Source organism: Dipodomys ordii, unplaced genomic scaffold (assembly GCF_000151885.1).
Source record: "Dipodomys ordii isolate 6190 unplaced genomic scaffold, Dord_2.0 Scaffold11, whole genome shotgun sequence".
Classification (NCBI taxonomy): domain Eukaryota; kingdom Metazoa; phylum Chordata; class Mammalia; order Rodentia; family Heteromyidae; genus Dipodomys; species Dipodomys ordii.
This window is the reverse complement of record NW_012267227.1, coordinates 8002114-8022159: the sequence shown is the minus strand read 5'-3', so window position 1 is coordinate 8022159 and position 20046 is coordinate 8002114. Positions and strand designations below refer to the sequence as shown.

The 20046-nt window shown below is 37.8% G+C and overlaps 1 protein-coding gene across 8 annotated transcripts in view; it reads left to right on the top strand.

The window, feature by feature from the left end:
* Window positions 1-20046, top strand: part of Tcf12 (transcription factor 12) — a 280237-nt gene that overhangs the window by 207804 nt on the left and 52387 nt on the right. For 3 of the 8 annotated variants that reach the window (XM_013010149.1, XM_013010148.1, XM_013010147.1), the window contains exon 1: window positions 15436-15599. The exons of the other annotated variants lie outside the window; for them this stretch is intronic. In XM_013010149.1, the coding sequence (XP_012865603.1) occupies window positions 15531-15599 (69 nt within the window). In that variant the 5' untranslated portion in view covers window positions 15436-15530. Of the gene's footprint in view, window positions 1-15435; window positions 15600-20046 lie in introns of those variants that run through there. 8 annotated transcript variants of the gene reach the window in all.

Here is a 20046-nt window from a genome sequence, read left to right as displayed (position 1 = left end):
CTGCCCGGGCTGGCTTTGAACCATGATCCTCAGATCTCAGCCTCCTGAGTAGCTAGGATTACAGGCGTGAGCCACCAGCGCCCGGCTTCTTATGTTGTCTCTAGTGGCCAGGAGAAGAAACAAACCTTGAATTTTTCTGAGACTTTGAGAACCATTGTCAGCCCAGCCTAATGTATTTCTCCAGCTGCATTAGTACACACAGAATATATATGTACATACATACATACATATACATGTATACATACTTATATACATATATATGAATAAGACTAGATATGATGGTACATGCCTGAAATCCTAGCCTTTGAGCAGCTGGGGCAGGAGAATTGTAAGTTTGAGGCCAGTGGGCTGCATAGCAGTTTCATGGCCAGCATGGGCTACACAGAAACCATATCTCAAACAAAACAAAGGAAATAAAATGTAGCTCAGTGATAGAATATTTGTTAGGTTTTAGTTAGGTTAACTGAAAAGAGACTACCACGCGGTCTTCAGGCAGGAAAGAGAAGTTTATTCCAAACCTGGAGCCCCCAGCACAAGTTTGAAAAGAGGCAAGTACCTAGGGGGCTGGAGTTTAAGGAAGGAAGGGGTGGGGGAAGGTGTGGCCTCACTGGATGTGGCCTGGCTGACCTCAGAGCCTGGGAACCTCCCACAATCCAAAGGAGGCGTGACCAGGGCGGTCTGGGATGTGACCTCAGAGACTGGCCCAGGTATGCCAGTCACCTAGGTAGTGAAGGTACTGGGGGTGGGGTGGGGGGGAGGGATGACTTCCTGTATGGAAAACAGAAAAAGGGGTTGCCTACCTGCAGATTTGCACACAGACTCTGGATTCTATCTCCAACATTACAGAAAATGAATATGTAAATATATATATATATAATAATGAATTTGATTTTAGTTTAGTAGATTTAATAAAGCATATTTTAGGTTAAACATTACCTTGAAATCTCAGGCTTTAAAAAAAAGAAAAAAGTGGCTGGGAAGGTGGCTCAGTGGTAGAGCGCTTGCCTTGCATGCCTGAGGCCCTGGGTTCGATTCCTCAGCACCACATAAGCAAAAAGAAAAAATCCAGAAGTGGCGCTGTGGCTCAAGTGGTAGAGCGCTAGCCTTGAGCTGAAGAGCTGAGGGACAGCGCCCAGGCCCAGAGTTCAGGCCCCACAACCCGACCCCCCCCCCAAAAAAAGAAAAATTTAAAAAGATTTTGATCAATAATAGCAAACTCAGAACTTTTATGGCTACATGATATTTCCTTCTCATATCTAAGATAAATGACAGTTTTTAAAGTTACAGTTTTCTGTGGGATCCTTTCACTGAAAAATAAGCAATTTATTAACCTTTTATGTTGTACTACAATTGGATGTTGCAACCTTCCAGGCAGGCTGCAGCTTCAGAAAATGAGTACATAAATAAAAATAGAACAAGCATATTTTATTTTATAACTTCAATAATAACATACCTCCCAAACTAAAAATTTGACAATAGTATTCAGATTGTTTCAACAATTTGTTGCTTGTTCAGTGTTCAATCATCTGTAATACGTGTTCCCTTTACTAAAGAAAACAAAATACAGTATCTTGTACTTTTAATGCTACTACATATAATAATAGGCAGACCGACTTACATTGGTAGTTCTCTGCAGAACGTGGTGGTGCTAATGGTGCTTGTGTTTGTGGATGAAGGTCCAGTGAGGATGTGTAAGACAGCACTAATGTGTGTGTATGCCCATCCTGGGGCTCTGTCCACAAGCTTCTTTTGCTCGAGGCTATCACTCTACCACTTGAGCCACAGCTCCACTTTTTCTGTGATTAATTAGATAAGAGTCTCATGGACTTTCCTGCCTGCGCTGGCTTCAAACCATGATCCTCAGATCTCAGCCTCCTGAGTAGCTACGATTGCAAGCCTTGAGCCACTGGCACCAGTTGGTTGGACATTTTTGTGGCCCTCTGAAACATTTTAGATGGAAAGAACTTTGTTCTATTTGTTGTTGTTGTTCTTTTTTTCCCAAACACCGAGTTTTTATGTCTTTTATATGCTATGAAAGGCAGGTCTTTCACATAAAGTAACTAATGAGATAAACTGAAGAATGCCTCAAATTTTAGTACCCAAGTACCTATGTTCTTGTCCCAGAAATGGAATTTGAAAACATCTTCTCGAACTTGACTTTGCATCAAAATAACATGTCTTACAGTTTTGAGTGTAATTGTTTCTTAACCAAATGTCATGCTCTTCTTTTTCCTCTGCGTTTCTGCATTTCCCCACAAAGTTGTTAGAATTTCTTGGTTATACTTTTAAAATGTTTTTTTTGTACTTCATCTGGAAAAGTTTTCTGGCTCACATCCCCCTTCCTCACCCCCATTCCCCCACCAAACCTCATTGTTCTGAGGTGGATGAAGCTACTTAGGCTCCACTTGTTCTGCTTTTTGGTAGACAGGTAGAGTTCTAATTTTAGAAATGCTAATTCTAGTTAGATAGTGGTATCTTCCATTCTCCCAAAAACTTAATGGGCTTTATTTTGTTGGGATTTTTATTTTTCATTTTATTATTATTGTTTCCAGTGCTAGAGATAAAACCCAAGGCCCAAGCCAGGCGCTAGTGGCTCACACCTGAAATCCTAGCTCCTCAGGAGGCTGAGATCTGAGGATCACGGTTCAAAGCCAGCCCTGGCAGGAAAGTCCATGAGTCTTCAATTAAGCACGAGAAAACCAAAATTGGTGCGGTGACTCAAGTGGTAGAGCTCTATCCTTGAGCTGAAGAGCTGAGGGACATTGCCGAGGCCCAGAGATCAAGCCCCAGGAACGACCAAAAAAACCCGAGGCCCTCACTCTCTTACATGTTAGGCAACCACTTGTAGCCATGAGCTATATCATACCCTTCTTGCTTTTTTGAAATCAATATGAATTTTGAATTTGAAAATTTAGGAATGCCTCCAGATAATTGGAAATAGATATTCTGAGATAGTCTCAAATCACAAAGCTACTAGCCTAGATCTAACAATATAGTGTTTAACATTTTCATGGACATATCAAATAAAATAAGTTGGGCTGAAAGTAGAAAAGTTTAGATTATTAATCCTGCCAAATATTTTAATAGGGAAACTAAGGATTTTTAAAAATTGATTACTAGTAGAATTTTCTGGAGCCAGTCCTGTTAGCTATGAAAAACTATTTCAAAAATAGTTAGCTCGGGCTGAGAATGTGGCTTAGTGGTAGAGTGCTTGCCTAGCATGCATGAAGCCCTGGGTTCAATTCCTCAGTACCACATAAACAGAAAAAGCCAGAAGTGGTGCTGTGACTCAAGTGGTAGATTGCTAGCCTTGAGCATTTAAAAGAAGCTCAGGGGACTGGGAAGGTGGCTCAGTGGTAGAGCGCTTGCCTTGCATGGATGAGGCCCTGGGTTCGATTCCTCAGCACCACATAAGCATAAAGAAAAAAGCCAGGAGTGGCGCTGTGGCTCAAGTGGTAGAGCGCTAGCCTTGAGCTGAAGAGCTGAGGGACAGCGCCCAGGCCCAGGGGACAGGGCCCAGGCTCTTGAGTTCATCAAGCCCTAGAACTGGCAAAAAAAAAGGAGGAGGAAGAGGGAGAGGGGGAGGGAAAAAGGGAAGGGAAGGAAAGGGACAGGAGAGAAAGAGAGGGAGAAGTTAGCTCTGAAATAGTAAGGAAAGGTGCCCAAGATTAGAACTTTGGAGATTACAATTTACCTATGAAAACAACAAGCTGGGCAGCAGAAATGCAAAGGAGTACTGTACTACAGAAGTCACTATTAAGCTAAGATAACACAGGGTTCATAGATAATTATCCAACACTAATAAAACTGGCAAGAATGCCAGGCGCCCCTGGCTCATACCTGTAATCCAAGCTACTCAGGAGGCTGAAATCTGAGGATCGCAGTTCAAAGCCAGCCCGGGCAGGAAAAGTCTGTGAGACTCTTATCTCCAATAAACCACTCAGAAAACCAGAAGTGGCTGTGACTCAAGTGGTAGAGCGCTAGCCTTGAGCTAAAGAGTTGAGGGACAGCCAAGCCCATAGGTCAAGCCCCATGACCAGAAAACAACAACAACAACTTAGCAAGAAATCTGATGATTCTGAGGGGTAAAATAGTATTTTCATGCAGCTTCAGCTCCAGCTGAGCTTTCTGAGGGAGCTGTCTAGTTCTGGAGTATGGGATGGATTTGCAGATGAGCAGAGGACACAACAGCTACTGGGCATGATCAGGAGTTTCTCACTTTACACCATTTCCTAAGCTGTATTTGAAATATGCTGCAATACAAAATTTCCAAAGTGGTAAATACATTGATACTGAAAAGTGTCTGGCTTTGCAGGTTGTACTAGCAAGATTATCTTTGTGTTATGTGAAAGGGGACAGTTCTGCAGTTCGTTCCAAACTTAGGTTCAGTTTACTTACTGCATAAAAGATTTTCTTCATACTTTAATAAGATGAAATAGCCACTGTTTATGCTCACAGTAGTCACTGTTGAGAACAGTATCAGACTTGTGTAAATATAAATAATAAGCTTTTAATTCATACTTCTAAGATTTTGTTTTTGTGAACAGCCAGTAATGCCTTTGGTCTGATTTGAAGCCAAAAAGCCAAGATGTATAGCTGGATTATCTGCGCATTTAAGCTTAGGGCCATTCAGTGTCAATGTGTTCAACATCAGTAGAACTCTGAAGTTTTATGGCTTAAGGATGTTTCCATTTCACTGGAAGTGAGGAAAGTAACTTGAATCCTAGGTAATTGGCTAATGTGAAATTTGCTGTTACTAGTACTCCTTTTGTTTAGTACAACTTCACTGCTGGTCTGCCAGTTTTTCTTCAGTCTTTTTTCTTTTTCTTTTTAAAGAGGTAGATTGTTTTAAAATCTAAGTCAGATCATATAATTTCTGCTAAAAACAATCCTCCAGTAGTTTATCATTGCTGAACACAAGTCCTCAAAATGATTTATATGAGCCTTCATGATCTGTTCTCTGCTACCTTTCTTACATTATATTCTACCAATCTACACCCTTTCTCCTTCTACCACAGCCAACCTGACCTCTGTATTGCTATTTTTTTTTCTTCTGGTTTTGAGGGTTGGGTGGTCTAGGCCTGGGTGCTATCCCTGAGCTTTTGTGCTCAATAGTGCTCTATTACTTGAGCCATAGTCCCATTTCTTACTTTCTGTGGTTAATTGGAAGTAAGAGTCTCAAGGACTATCCTGCCTGGGCTGGCTTCAAACCGTGATCCTCAGATCTCAACCCCCTGAGTAGCTAGGATTACAAGTATGAGACACCCCCCCCCCTTCCCCATGCCTGCCTCTTTACTGCTTCTGCTTCTGCTGCTTCTTCCTCCTCCCCCTTCCTTCCTTCCTGCTCCTCCTCCTCCTCCTCCTTCTTCTTCCTTTATTGCTGGGTCATGGGGCTTGAACTCTGGGCCTGGGCCCTGTCCCTCACCTCTTCAACTCAAAGTGAGTGTCCTACCACTTGAGCCACAGTGCCACTTCCTGTTTTCTGAGTGGTTAACTGAAGATAAGAGTCTCACGGACTTTTCTGCCCAGTCTGGCTTTGAACCACCATCCTGAGATCTCAGCCTCCTGAGTAGCTAGGATTCCAGGTGTGAGCCACTGACACCCGACTTCTTTTTTTTAATGGCTGGTTGTGAGAGTTGAACTTAAGGCCTGAGAACTCTTCTTTAGCTCTTTTGCTTAAGGCTAGCTCTCTACCACTTAGAGCCACAGTGCCACTTCTGCTTTTCTGGTGGTTAATTGGAGGTTAGAATCTCATGGACTTTTCTTACCCAGGCTGGCTTAGAACCTTGATTCTCAGATCTCAGTCTAGGTGTATGCCATTAGTGCCTGACTCTTTATTGTTTTTAATGCTTCGAGGCTTTGTGCTTGATTTACCTTGTCTCTGCCAGACTACACTTCCCCAATTTTCTCTTTGATTAGGGAATCTTTCTTGACTATCTTGTATAAAAATCTCAGCACATTCTCAGTAGCAGTTCTCCTTTCCCTGAATATTTAATTCCTTTATATCTCTCAAAAACATCTAATGGATAGCCGAATTTATTTGTCACACGAGTGAGGTGGTAAAGAAGGAGTTTTACTTAGGTTGTTTATTACTGTGTTTACAACACCAAAGTGCATGATAGGTGTGCAGTAATTATTTGTTAAACAAATGAACAATCAAATGATTAGCTCTTCTTGATGCATGGACATTTGGCTCATAGTAGTTATAAACTACATAGTGGACATCTAAATTATTTCCAGGAAAAGACTGTACATATATTCTTACAGTAGGAAACTAAATTTGTTCATACTTTGTAAAAACTTGACAGCCAAAAAAAAAGAGTTCAAGGTTTTCATCAAAGAAGTACTGAAGGGCTGGGAAAGTGGCTCAGTGGTAGAGCGCTTGCCTTGCATGCATGAGGCCCTGGGTTCGATTCCTCAGCACCACATAAGCAGAAAAAGCTGGAAGTGGTGCTGTGGCTCAAAGTGGTAGAGCACTAGCCTTGAGCTGAAGAACTGAGGGACAGTGCCCAGGCCCAGAGTTCAGGCCCCACAACCAGCAAAAAAAAAAAAAAAATACTGAAGTTTCCTCATTTACATGAGCATACACTGTTTCCTAGCCTAGATACTTTCCCAGTGTGAGGTCTTGGCATTAGAAAATTGTGTGTAGGGGCTGGGAAGGTGGCTCAGTGGTAGAGTGCTTGCCTTGCATGCATGAGGCCCTGGGTTCAATTCCTCAGCACCATATAAGCAAAAAGAAAAAAGCCAGAAGTGGTGCTGTGGCTCAAGTGGTAGAGCACTAGCCTTGAGCTGAAGAGCTGAGGGACAGCGCCCAGGCACAGAGTTCAGGCCACCACGACCTGACCCCCAAAAAAAAGAAAAAGGAAATTGTGCCTATATTTATGTGATCCTCATTGCAATTTTAACAATAGTTACACAATTGGAGTCTTTCAAATATAACAGTTACTTCAGTCAGAAATAACCAAGGCTAGGTCAGGCAAGTATCCATAATATCACACTCCAGCCAAGTGTTAGTGGCTCTTGCCAGTAATCCAGTAATCAGGAGGCTATGATTCTGGACCATCTAAACTCAAAACTAGTTAGAGCCGGAAAGTCCATGAGACTTCATCTCCAAAAATAATCAGCAAATAAGAGAGGTTGAGGTGTGTCTCAAGTGGTAGAGCAGCACTACCTCGGCAAGCAAGCTAAGAAAGTATGAGGCCCTGAGTTGAAACCCCAGAACCATGGGGGGGGGAACCCACAAGATCACAGAGGTATTGCTACTTGTTTGGTTGGTTTTTTTTTTTAACCCTTTTCTTTTCACCCTGTAAGCCTCCCAGGTTCTTCCCTACCATCTTTCTTATAAATCATATCATTTTTACTTCTGTACTAACTACACCAGCCAAAAAGCAAAAAGAATCACATCTTTCTTAAAAATAATGCAAGAGCCACAATCCAGTTGTTTATATAGACTCCATGACTTATTTTGCCTACCTCAAATCAGAACCCTTCTGTAGAATCTTGTCTTGCTTGTCTAAAGGACTTGGCTGCCTGTCTTTTATATTCCAGATGATGCTATATATTAAACATAAAATGTACGACCTGTGCCATCACATTGAACATTATTAAGACAGTCACATTGTTATTCAGTAAACAGTGATACAGTCAAGAGTTTCTCCTTATTACTGGTAGATGTTAAGCATTCCCTCCCTCCCTCACTCCACTGTATTGTCCTTCATTTTGTTTTTGTTCTAGATACTACACAGCTTTTAAGAAACATGGTAGTTTAAACGAACATATGAAAGGCAGTAGAAATATATAACTAGCATACAAAAAGCACTGGATGCTTATCTTAGAATGGAAGTTACAGATGTTTCTAGAGTCCTTTATTGGATCTGCTCTTCTTGAAATATGAGGATTTAGGCTTTTAATTGTGCCACTTGTATGATTAATGCTAGTATTTAAGGTTGCTGTGGACTCTTGGTATCATCTTGTCAGTGGACTGCAGCTCTGAGTCTGCAGAAACAGTAATGTGACAAGATTAAAGAACTTTAGAAAACTTCGCAAGTGGTTTGGCTCCTGAAATGAAATTATTCATATATAAAAGCATGGTCTTTCACTGGGATTGCTTTGCCTTGGTGGCAATGCTTTTGTTTCTTTCTTAATTAGAGGTCTTCATGGCTATTACATATCTTTGACTTTTCCTTTTAACAGGGGAAAAAGTATTCAGTATAACCCCACAGAGAAGAGTTTGGAAGATAAAAATCTTTAAAATAGGGATTCAAAGTTTCTGGGTGAAGTAGATGGTTTAAAAAAAATTGTATTAGCATTAATGGTTAGAAAAATCTGTAGCATAAGCCAGGTGCTGGTGGCTCACACCTATCATCCTAACTGCTCAGGAGGCTGAGATCTGAGGATCAAGGTTCCCTTGAGCTGTGGCTCAAGTGGTAGAGCACTAACTTTGAGGTGAAGAGCTCAGGGGCAGCGACCAGGCCCAGAGTTCAACACCCATGACCACAAAAAAAGAAAAAAAAAATCTTTAGGGTAACTTGATGCCTGGATTGTGTGAAAATGATTGAGTAACCTTCCCTGAGCTCTCATGCCTCATAAGGCATAGAGCTAAAACCTGAATGTGGTGACTCCTAGTCCATGCTCTTTTACATTACATGATAAAACGCCACAGTGTTCTGGAACATGAGCAGTTTGTTTCATATTGGGTGGAATACTTCTGCAGGCACAGAGAACAAGTAGCCTAATGGATTGCTGTCAAGCCTTGTGTCTTTTTCCTATCTGTCTGGTGCAGGACAATTGTTATTGTTAGGGTCATGTATCACTTTTTTTTGGGGGGGGGAAGGGTCGGTCATGGGGCTTGAACTCTGGGCTTGGGTGCGCTATCCCTGTGCTCTTCAGCCCAAGGTGAGCGTTCTACCGCTTGAGCCACAGCGCCACTTCCGGTTATCTAGTGGTTTATTGGAGATAGGAGTCTCATGGACTTTTCTGCCCAGGCTGGCTTTGAACTGTGATCCTCAGATCTCAGCCTCCTGAGTAGCTAGGATTACAGGCGTTAGCCACCGGCGCCCCGGCAATGTATCATATCACTTTTATTAAACGGTGCGTACTAAATATTTTAGTCAGTGTTTGTTTTATTGTTTCCATATTAAAAAAAAACTGTGAACACCATTTTTTTCTTTCCCTGTTTCATTAAAGTTTTTTCAGATGTGTTTTTAAAATGAAACTTGTGATCACTGGCATTTAGAAGAACTTGCTCTTTTCAGATAGTCTCCTTCTTAAGATTAGCATCTATGATTTCTTCCAGTTAAGTATAGCAAGATTAGCTTTGCTCTGGTACTTAATCATTATAAATGTAAGTAAGGCAGGATGTTTTTGATGGTACTCAATACTTAATTATTTAGGGTTAAGTATTAATAATTATTCCCACTAGAAAGAATGTTTGCTGAAACTAAAATACAGATTATAAACCAGAAATAACGTATTGGTTATTTAGAGCTTTGGATTCTTGAACTGGTACTAGACTAAGATACAGATGTTACTTCTGGACTCTAAAAATAAATTTAAAATAGAATAAGTCAGGTTCATGCTGTTCTTTTTCTCATAAGTTAAAAGGATCTGGCATTTTGTAGCTTGAAAGCAAAAAATTTAGGGACCCAGAGAAGAAACAATAACAACAAAAAGAAAAAGATGGCACTTACTCAGCTATGTTTACAACAATTATTACCTTGATAGATGTTGCAAAATAAGAGCTTTATTTACTTAAGCTATTTTTGTTATTAGATGCCTAATGAATTTAAAGCCTTGTGGTAAAAGGTCTTGAGAAGTGCTAGTTCATTGACAAGTGTGAGAACTAGAAGTCTTCCTTTTCGTAGTTGTTTTATTTCATGTGAGCACACACACCAGTAGGCAGTCCTGTGATTACAGAGCCATCTGCAGGAAAATTATCAAGTTGCAGCATAGCTAATAATTCTCGATGGTGTTATTTCAAATGGTAAATGAGAAGTAACAAACTACAGTTCTCAGGGGAAAAGAAACCAACAGTCAAGAGTCGCAGGAATTATTAGGACAGTGGAATCCCCACCCCTTCCTTGATTTCTCAAAGAAAACTGCTGTTTGCAATAAAAAAAAAAAAAAGCATGCATGCTACTTGCTTCAGTATCTGTTGTCTCTCATTGGAAGTGGGGTCTAATGAGTGCCTTTTAGGAGCTTTGGGTGATGGGGCAAGTGTGAGGTGAATACTGGTTATTTCCCTTAGAAAGAAGTTTATTTACCTTTTTACTGGGAGATACAGCCTTTTTAAAAAAAATATATGTTCATTGTATTCATAAGGTTGTCAGAAAACAAAAAGGAATTAAGTATTCTTTTGTCGTAAATGTAGCTCATTCTTTTCATTGGCTATATTAATGGATTTTCTGTTTTGTTAATTATTAAACATTTCTAAAACTAACTATATACCAGAGATATTTGTAAAGAAGCAGTAAGACCTTTTTTGGGGGGGGTCTGGTCGTGGGGCCTGAACTCTGGGCCTGGGCGCTGTCCCTCAGCTCTTCAGCTCAAGGCTAGTGCTCTACCACTTGAGCCACAGCGCCACTTCCGGCTTTTTTTTTCTTTTTGCTTATGTGGTGCTGAGGAATCGAACTCAGGGCCTCAGGCTTGCAAGGCAAGTGTTCTACCACTGAGCCACCTTCCCAGCCCCAAGCAGTAAGACCTTTAATGTTCCACAACATGTGAATTTTATCATGTGTGCTTGCTCCATGTTGGGAAGTGCTGTTTTTGGTTTTTGTTTCTTTTGTGGGAGGGGAGTCTGTTTGCTTTGTTGGTACAACTGGTGGTAGAACCCAGGTCCTTGCACATGATAAGCCCACACTGTGTCACTGAGCTACGTCCCCAGCCCGGAGAAATGTATTCTTACATGTGTATTGATTCATCAGCTAATAATGTGAACAGGTACTGCTATTAGGTAAGATTTGGATATTCACAGTTAAGGCCTAATTAGAAATTTTTTCCATACAGTATCATATAAGGGAAGGCTACATAATCAGGGCTTTGACTTTTAGGCTTTTTATGTAGTAGAAAATAGAGTGTCTATCTCTGTCAGCAAGATGGGAGTGGTTATTGAATTAGAAGCCACTGTATGATACCAGGTCAACAGCACTATTGTCTGTAATGTACATTGAATGAATAGTGAGTGGACTGGTTTGAGAGGAAGCCATCTCTGTTCAAGCTACATCAGAAAGAGGAAGATTTATCCACTTGCAGATTCTATCATTCTCTGAAACCTCACCTCACCCCACCTCCCTTGTTTCCAGTAATTTGTTACTTACTAAGTTTGATCCTTCAGTGAGATAGAGAGTTCATGTATGGAATTAATCATATGTGAACTTTTAAGTTTGGCTTCATTCATACTCTGTAAGTCTCTTTTCCAAGAATTAATTCACTTAGAAATAATGTTGAACTTTTTCATGAGGAATCCATATGTGTAGGTTTTAGATTCACTTTTCCAGCTGGATCATCTAGAATGGAATGTTGCTTGTTTTTGAAGAATGTACAATAAGATTAACTATTAACTGACTTTACTTATTCATATATAATTAAGCTGGGTTTTTTTGGAAAATTATATAGAATTTATGTCACTTGAAACATTCTTGCTTTAGATAGCTTCACAAGCAGATGTAAATATTAGAGTGATCTTAATCAGAGATGAAGGTGAACAAAATACATACAAGTACTATGTGAATAAGTTCCAAGAGCCTTGCCTATCTCTCCATTTACCAATCAACAGAAAAATTAAAGGAAGGACATTTTTGCAGCCGTATCTGGAATTTATTTATTTTTTTTTTTGGTCGTCGTGGGGCTTGAACTCTGGGCCTGGGCACTGTCCCTCAGCTCTTCAGCTCGAGGCAAGTGCTCTACCACTTGAGCTACAGTGCCACTTCCGGTTTTCTGGTGGTTTATTGGAGATAGGAGTCTCACAGTCTCTCCTGCCCAGGCTGGCTTTGAACCGTGATCCTCAGATCTCAGCCTCCTGAGTAGCTAGGATTACAGGCGTGATCCACCAGCGCCCGGCCGTATCTGGAATTTAAATTGAAGTTTCAAAATATCCTTAACCTAGTGTACACTCTTTGAAAACATCTTTCCTTAAATCTTTAGAAAAAATGAGCAAATTGTACAATTTAGCTTTTTCTTACCTAGTTTAGGTCTTGGAGTGTTTGAGGAGAAAATACATTTTGAAAATCCGTGAAATGCAGTAGTCCTTAAGCCAGGAATCATTAATTTGCTAGTAAAAGAGTAAGAGTCGAAGTCAGATTGTTTTCAAGTTCTCTGATATTTTCATTTATCATTTTGTCCCAGTATAACCATCTTGTCCTAAATAAAACTTGGGTATTTTTAGACTAGATGTTGTGAATATGGAAGTCAGATCACAAAATCTTAGAACAGCACATTAGTGATTATGTACCATTGTGGGTGGAAACAATCTGGGATAAAAAGTGCGTGACAGTTCAGAGCTCCTGTGTAGACTGCACGCCTGTCTGAAATCAGGTTTAAAAATTGGCTCTGTCTCCAGCTGACTTGTTTTGTCAGACTGAGTCACTGGATTAACCCTTGACATGTTCCTTTAAAAAAAAAAAAAAAAGCAAAGATTAAACAACTGCACTGACTAAAGCAACACTTGATCCATCTATGTGCATTTTTTCCTGTAATATGATTCTCCTTAGGAAAAAAAAATGTGCTGCAGCTGTTGCATAGATTAAATTAGTTTTTTCTTTTATTTTTTTGAAGAAGAGAAAAAAAGATGTTCTAATAGAAGACAATTTATAACTGTGATAAAGCAAATGTCTATCTGCATCATCCAGTTTTAGTTTTCCTTTGAAAGAAGCCAACTTCAGTAAGATGGCATTTTGGAATGACAAGCTAAAAAGTCCTTCTACAGCATACAAGTAGAATATGGAAATGTTTTATTTAAATTGACGTTCAGTTTTCTTGGTGATTTTTTTTTAGGAATAAGTTGAATATATAGCCATAGATACAATAAGTTTTTTAATTTGCTTTTTAAATTTCTATACAAACTCTTTGTAGGTAATAGTATATACTAAATAACTAGTATTCTATTATATACATGTATAAATTTAGTATTTATGCATGTATAATTTTTTTAATATAAGTTTTTGAGAGGAAGATTTAAATAGTAGAAGAGCTCCTAAATAGTTCCTTCGCTGTTTATAAACCATCATTTCACATTTGGATTTCAAGTTTCACATTAAATCTTACCTAATCATTAGTGAACTGATTTGAGAACAATAAAAGAGATTGGATTTTATTGCTTGGCTTTACTCTGAATTTTAATTTTACCTGAATATTTTTGTTTATTCCTTTTATATTTATTGCCTCTAAAATAATTGATAATGAAATTTTAAATTGTTTTTTTCACTTGGTTTAATAGCCATAGTTGCATACTTTGGGGTTTACATTAGCCTGTTTTACCAAACACCACCATACTTTCTCAGTTTTTCTATCAGCGAGATATGCCTAACTATTGCAAGTGGATTTTCTGACCAATATAAAAAAGTTTTCTCAGGTTGGAGCAATGATTGTAGAAAGAAAATATTGTGTTACTAGTCAGGTTTACTCCTCTCTTCTCTTTATTTCTCCTCTTTCTTTCATAACCAAGGTTTTTAATTTTTTTAATAACTAATAGACAAAGGGAATTTTAAATAATTGTTTTTTTTCTTTTAAATAGTAGCTATTCTGTCAATAGAGAAAGACTGTCTATAAAGACTAAAATTTACTTGAATGGTTTTAAGATGTGGCATTGTTAATTGTAAATCAAAGCTTTTTACACAGTTCTCCAAGGATTGAAATGGGTCTTTGTGGTCTCTCAGGAGGGAGGAAGTTGCACAGCACTCTGCAGACTGGCATTTTAATAGTCTGCTGTACTGGGATGTTCTTTTGCAGCTGCTGCTTAGCCTTTTCTATATCTGGAGAGTATGGGGAGATTTTATTGTTGTTCCGATACCATCAGCTTTTATAAACACTGTGAAGTTAGCTGGCTTTATTGTCTGATTCCATTTACTACTGTGATTTGATCAACATATTTCATAAGAGTGCACAATTTGTTTTTTTTTGCGGGGGGGGGGGGATGATGATGATCTCTTACAGACTTTTTCTAACATACTGCACAGAGATTTTCTGCTTTGTGAAAGGTATAAAAAAATAATAAAGTGGTATGCCCTCTTTTTTGCAGCTTGTGAGTTCTCTGATTAATACAGGCCTGCTGTATCCCACAGCACAGAGAAAGAGATAACATAAAGAGATTTAGTGTGATTTTAATGTGAAGAAAAATAAGAGAAGTTGGTATTCCATTTTGCTGGATTAGAATCTACAACCAGAGATAAATTGGAAAATTTTTGAGTAGCAAATGTATTCATGTGAGAGAAATGTATTTAGAGATGATGTTTAAAAACTTCTTTGAAGTATTTTTGTGAGTTAGAAAATCTTTGGTATATTTATCCTAATACTTCCTTTCCGAGAAATTTGAGGATTGACATAAAACATAAATACATAAGAGATTCCTTAAGAACAATAATGAACTTTGAAGAAAAGGCTTCTAGGAAACTTTCAATAAGGTTACTAGCTACATTGCACATTTTGTCTGCACACACACAGCCTTTCATACTTTATATAAAGGGAAACAAACCCTTATTTTCTTTCTATTTATTACTGATTAGATGTTCTAGAAAACTGCACTTTAAAATAAACTTTTTGTTGGTGTTGTGAATGAGAAATTCAGGGCACTCTATAACTGGACATCTGTATTGTTAAATGTTTCCATTTTAAAAACAAGTACTTTATTTAAGTCATGGTCTGTTCTAGTTAGTTAAGAGGCACTTACACGATGGTCTGCCTTCTCCAGTAAGTAACTTTGTGCAAGGCTTAACTGTCTGGATCCTTCTTGTTACACGTGCTTTGGTGTTTCCAGTTCCTGGATTGTGTGATCATGTGTTTATCAGAGTTGGAAGCAACTTTAGACCATGCCAGATGGTAATGTTTCCAGAGGTGTAGTACGCAAGGTTTCCTTGCCACAAGTGCTATAATTTAATTAAACTAAAAAACAAGTGAGCAAATGTGTCACTTTACCTTCCTTTGTCTGGTCTGCCTGTCTATGCACACATGTGAATATATATATTTATATGCCCACAACAAAGTTAATCATTCTCTGGATATTTACCTTTAGGGCTATCTCTTTAGGTAGAATGTAAGACTTTAGAGTATTTCATTTAATACCCCAAAGTTTGTCTTACTGGCATCCTCCACAAATGCAAGAGCTTGGTGGAAATTGAAAGAGGTTACTTACAGCATAAACCCTCCCTCCCTCTGTGCTCTGTGAGTTGGTTCAGTCCTATTTTGCATAAGTTTCCTTTTGAGTAGATCCATGTGTGGATGCGTAGTACTGAAGACTTACCCTGTTTGCCTGGGTGGATGTATGTCTTGGAGAGAAGCTGTGTGTATTAGCTGCAAAGAGTAACATTTTCAAAATCAACATGTATTGTGCTTATCCTGTCCCTGGAATGGGCAGTAGTTCTTTGATGTATTACTACAATGGGAAAACGGTAAGCCTTTTCTTTGTTCACATAGCTTCTTACTGACTTGTTTAATGGGAAAACTGGGTAGTTTAAGTGCTATTTAGTTAAATCTGTGGGGCTTTTTTTATTATTAAGATAGATTAGACTATCTATAACTTGTGCGAGTAAAGTGTCTTCAACAGTATTGTTGGTGGCTTTTACTTTCTTTTAATGATGACATGGAAAATAAATTTGCATTTGTGAGTTATTTTTAGCCTTATATCTTTATTTGCAGTGAGCTTGAAAGTATGTTTATTTTGGTATCTTCATATACTATGTGTAATTTATGTATAAGTACACACGTATATACATGAGTACTATTTGTTGCTTTGTAGATGCAATGGGAAGATGAAAGTCATCTTGGATATTCATAAAAACAACAAGTATGAAGCTCTGGGAATGATTAGGGAACCAGTCAGCTAGTGAGGGCCGTATTTCCTGTTTGGAGTTTCAGGTCCAGAGCCTGGCTTTTCTGGGATACCATCTGTTTCTAATCATACTAGAATTTTGACCCTGTACAGATTCATAAAATAAATCATTGTTTTTAAAAGAATGCATTTATATATTTTCCAACGAATATATTCCTGGCCAATTTATAACACATGGTTAGGTGTTTTAAAATAATATTGCTAAGCAAGACTTTTCAATTCTTTAAACTAATGACAGTGTAATTAATTCCCAAAAGTCAGAGTATTATTTGTGTTCTAAAAAGAAAGTAAACTTTTCTTACAGATTCAATAGGTGCTATTTTTATAAAGTATTTGATAAACATTTATAATGCTGTACGGCTGAATACAACCTTTTTTTGTGTAAGAACGTCAGTAATCTCATCCTCCATCTTTCAAAAACAAAAAATTGCCCCTCCAGACATCTTAAAAACCACATATTATGTGATTTTAGTGATGGAGGCACAATTTTTTATGTTTGAAGTAGAAGAAATTATAATTACATTTTCTTAAAGTAGATACAAAATGCTCTTTACCACTTGAAAATGTTTGAAAGTAGCATTTGGCTATGAATAGGGTACTGAGAACTAATAAAGATACCCTCTTGTTTGTTGACTACTTTAGTTGATATAAGGCCTCTTCATATTAGGTTCGTGGTTTGGTTGCATGTCAGCTTTTGGGACACCTTTCCTAATCGAAGATTTTTCAAGTCAAAATATCTTTAAACTGACTGAAGTGTGTTCAGGCTGCAGAGAGTGTGAGAAGTAGATTTAGATAGATAAGTAAAAATACTTGATTTCAAATAACTTCCTTGCCATCTGCCTTTCAAAAAGTACTGGCCTTTGGGGCTGATTTTAAGTAAAACTGTCTGCTCTTTTAAGATGGTATGTAGATATGTATGTGCACACATGCACATAAGTTCAGTAAAATTAATTATATGAAGCCCCTAAAGCAGTGAGACTCTTAACTCGAGTATATGTTTTTTTCCTTTAAGAGCACAGATCCCTCTTTTACAACATTCCTCTTTGTTCTGACTGAGGGGGTAGGGACAGCTTTGATAGTATTAAGTATTTCCAGGCTTATGGTAGATGGCATAGTTGCTATGGTAGAGAAGTAGCTTGAAAATTGATAGCCTGTGCCTGATATAGGTCAAAGGTGACTTATATATTCTTGAAAAATGCATACAGAAATGAGACATGGGTCTTAGTCCTCTGAAGCATAAGACCCAAGAATTAATACTAATTTTATTTCTATTCATCTCTTCTGTTAAACATTGTTATTTTATAATAATTACTAGAAAATGTACTAAAATTATTAGAAATACTATTTTTAAGTTCAATTTTCTTTGATAAGAAAATTATGTGATATATATAAATTATGTGGCAATTCTCTCAGCATTATGTAAATGTATCATAGTATTTATTGGGAAATGTCTACCCTATCAATGCTTTGTAACAGTGTTTCTAGACTTATATTAATATTAATAAGCCTTTATTAATATTAATAGCCTCAACTGAAATATATTTCCTCACTTGGATTGTGGACTATTTGTCCATTCTCATGGTGAAGAGGTTAAATTTAAGCTCTTTAATCCTACTTTATTGATTTAAGATGATAGAACAGAGTAATATTTTTTAATGCTAAGAAGTTTGTATCAATTTCATTTTTAATATCCCATTATAGTTGCTGTAATAGTGAGAAATTCTTAGCCTGTTATAAATCGCCTGTTATAAAATCTAGTGTTTAAGTTTACAAATTCGTTTCATACATTTAAGGGTATTCTTTTTGTAATGTTTTAATAAAACTGAACAAATTCTAGGAAAAGTTAGATTAAGCAGTCTGGAAGAGCCTTTTCATATTGTGTTACCTCAGATTATGTGGTTAGTTTTGTTCTGTTTTTATTGTTGTTGTGTTGTTTTTTTTGAAAGGAAGAGTTAATGTTCGGTGTTGTATGTGACTTTTGTATGATTGTACTGTTCATCACGTGGATAAAGTATTAGTGTGTACTTGTGATAAATAGGAAAATTAGGACTACTTTGAAAATTACATACCTTTTTAAGATTTAAGAAATAGCAAAGAATAGTGAGTTTCTAAGATTCCTTTTTAAGAACTTGATCTGCATGCAGCATCCTCATTGATATAAATAAATGATGCCCTTTATGCAAAACCATAGAATACCGTAGAAGTCAAGAATGGAAAGTTGTGGGAAGGAAAGGACTTCTATCATTTCTTTATCTTGAAAGCTGTAATTTTGTCCTGCCTCTGAGCTAAGCAGCCTCCATTTTTCTATGCCTTGAACGAAGTTGTTGCAGATTTTTCCAGGTAAAAGAATTACAGCAAGCCAGACATGATTATCTTTTTTTTTCTTTTATTGTATCTTTTCTTTTATTTTATTTTATGAGACAGGAAACAGAACTCCAAGTTTTTAGCACAAGCTGAAAATACACTTTAAATGTGAAGCTTCTTGAATGGAATGTAGGAAAGAAGATACCAAAAGCTATCCTGTCTATGAGGGTTGCCCCAGGCCAGGAAACGAGAAAACTTCATGTTCATCTGAGTCAAAATCAGACACTCACTGTCACTATCTAGCAATAGCCTAGGTTTATTAGTAAGGAAAATAAGGTTCAGGGAAAGTTAAGTAATTTGTTCAAACTCCATCCAGTTAGTAAGGTCAGAATTTGAATCCAGGTTCATTGCCCAAGATCAAGTATAAGTAAAATTGCCCAAATCAGGATGAATAAAAAAAATTACATTTTATAACAAAAGGTTAACATCTTAACGTTTGTGATCCAATTGGTATGAAAATATTATGCATTGGAAAGAAAATGTCACTGAGCAAAACACTGTATACCATTTTTACAAATATAGCTTGCATATATGATCATAACAATTTTATGAACACTTAATTGGCATGGCTAGTCATGTAAAATTTCTGTACTTCTTTGGGGTGGGGGGAGAGTATTGCTTGGGATCCAACTCAGGGCCTCACAAATATTACCACTAGACTGAATGCCCAGCCAGTCAAGTTTTTACTAGATTTCACCTTAGATGAAGAACTTTAAATTATCACTGGCATGTTTTAAAAACTTAGAAAATTGGACTAGCAAGTCTCAAGTCTCCTTTTCTAATAGGAATTCACTGTACTGAAAATTGGCTTAGCCAGAGTTTTGGCATCTGTCTGCCCACGTAATTTGTTTTTGCTCAAGAATCAGAGCAGCAAGTAACTCAGATTACATTTTAAATTGTCCTAAGACTTACTTTTTTCAAATAAACATTTTTGATTATTAAAAGCACAAAACCATTTCATGAGTTATATAGAACTGCAATTTTGTTCTGTTGGAGGATTTAGTGCTAATTAACATGAGAAAAAATACAATTAAATTCAAATCTCTAGACAAGTCTGTAGGCCCTGGATAGTTAAATATAACAATTTTATGGTCAGGAAAACATGGTCAGGAAAAATTTCCTGAACATAAAATGCTAAAGCCATTGAATGACAAAGACTTCCACATAAATCTGTTTTGGGCCCTGTCCCTGCCCCCCAAATTCAAATTTAGTGCAAGTATCTTAAGATTATAGCAGTGAGCCCAAGAAAAATTGTCATTGTCATTGTTATTGTTGATTCAAGTGTGTATGAATGCTAGTGAGCTGAAACTATAAGCCTTACCCAGAAAGCATGTTGTCCTGGGCCGCTTAATGTTTTGGGGGAGAAAAATCAATGTTCCTTTCCACTGAATCATGAGCATTCTGAAGAAAGGAACTCAGATTCTAGGATGGAATGGTGGATTTATTCATTGTTATCCTAGAAAACAAGTATTAACTGTCCTTTAGAAGTTCAAGTTTTTGGGGGGCTGGGAAGGTGGCTCAGTGGTAGAGCGCTTGCCTTGCATTGCCTGAGGCCCTGGGTTCGATTCCTCAGCACCACATAAGCAAAAAGAAAAAGCCAGAAGTGGCGCTGTGGCTCAAGTGGTAGAGCGCTAGCCTTGAGC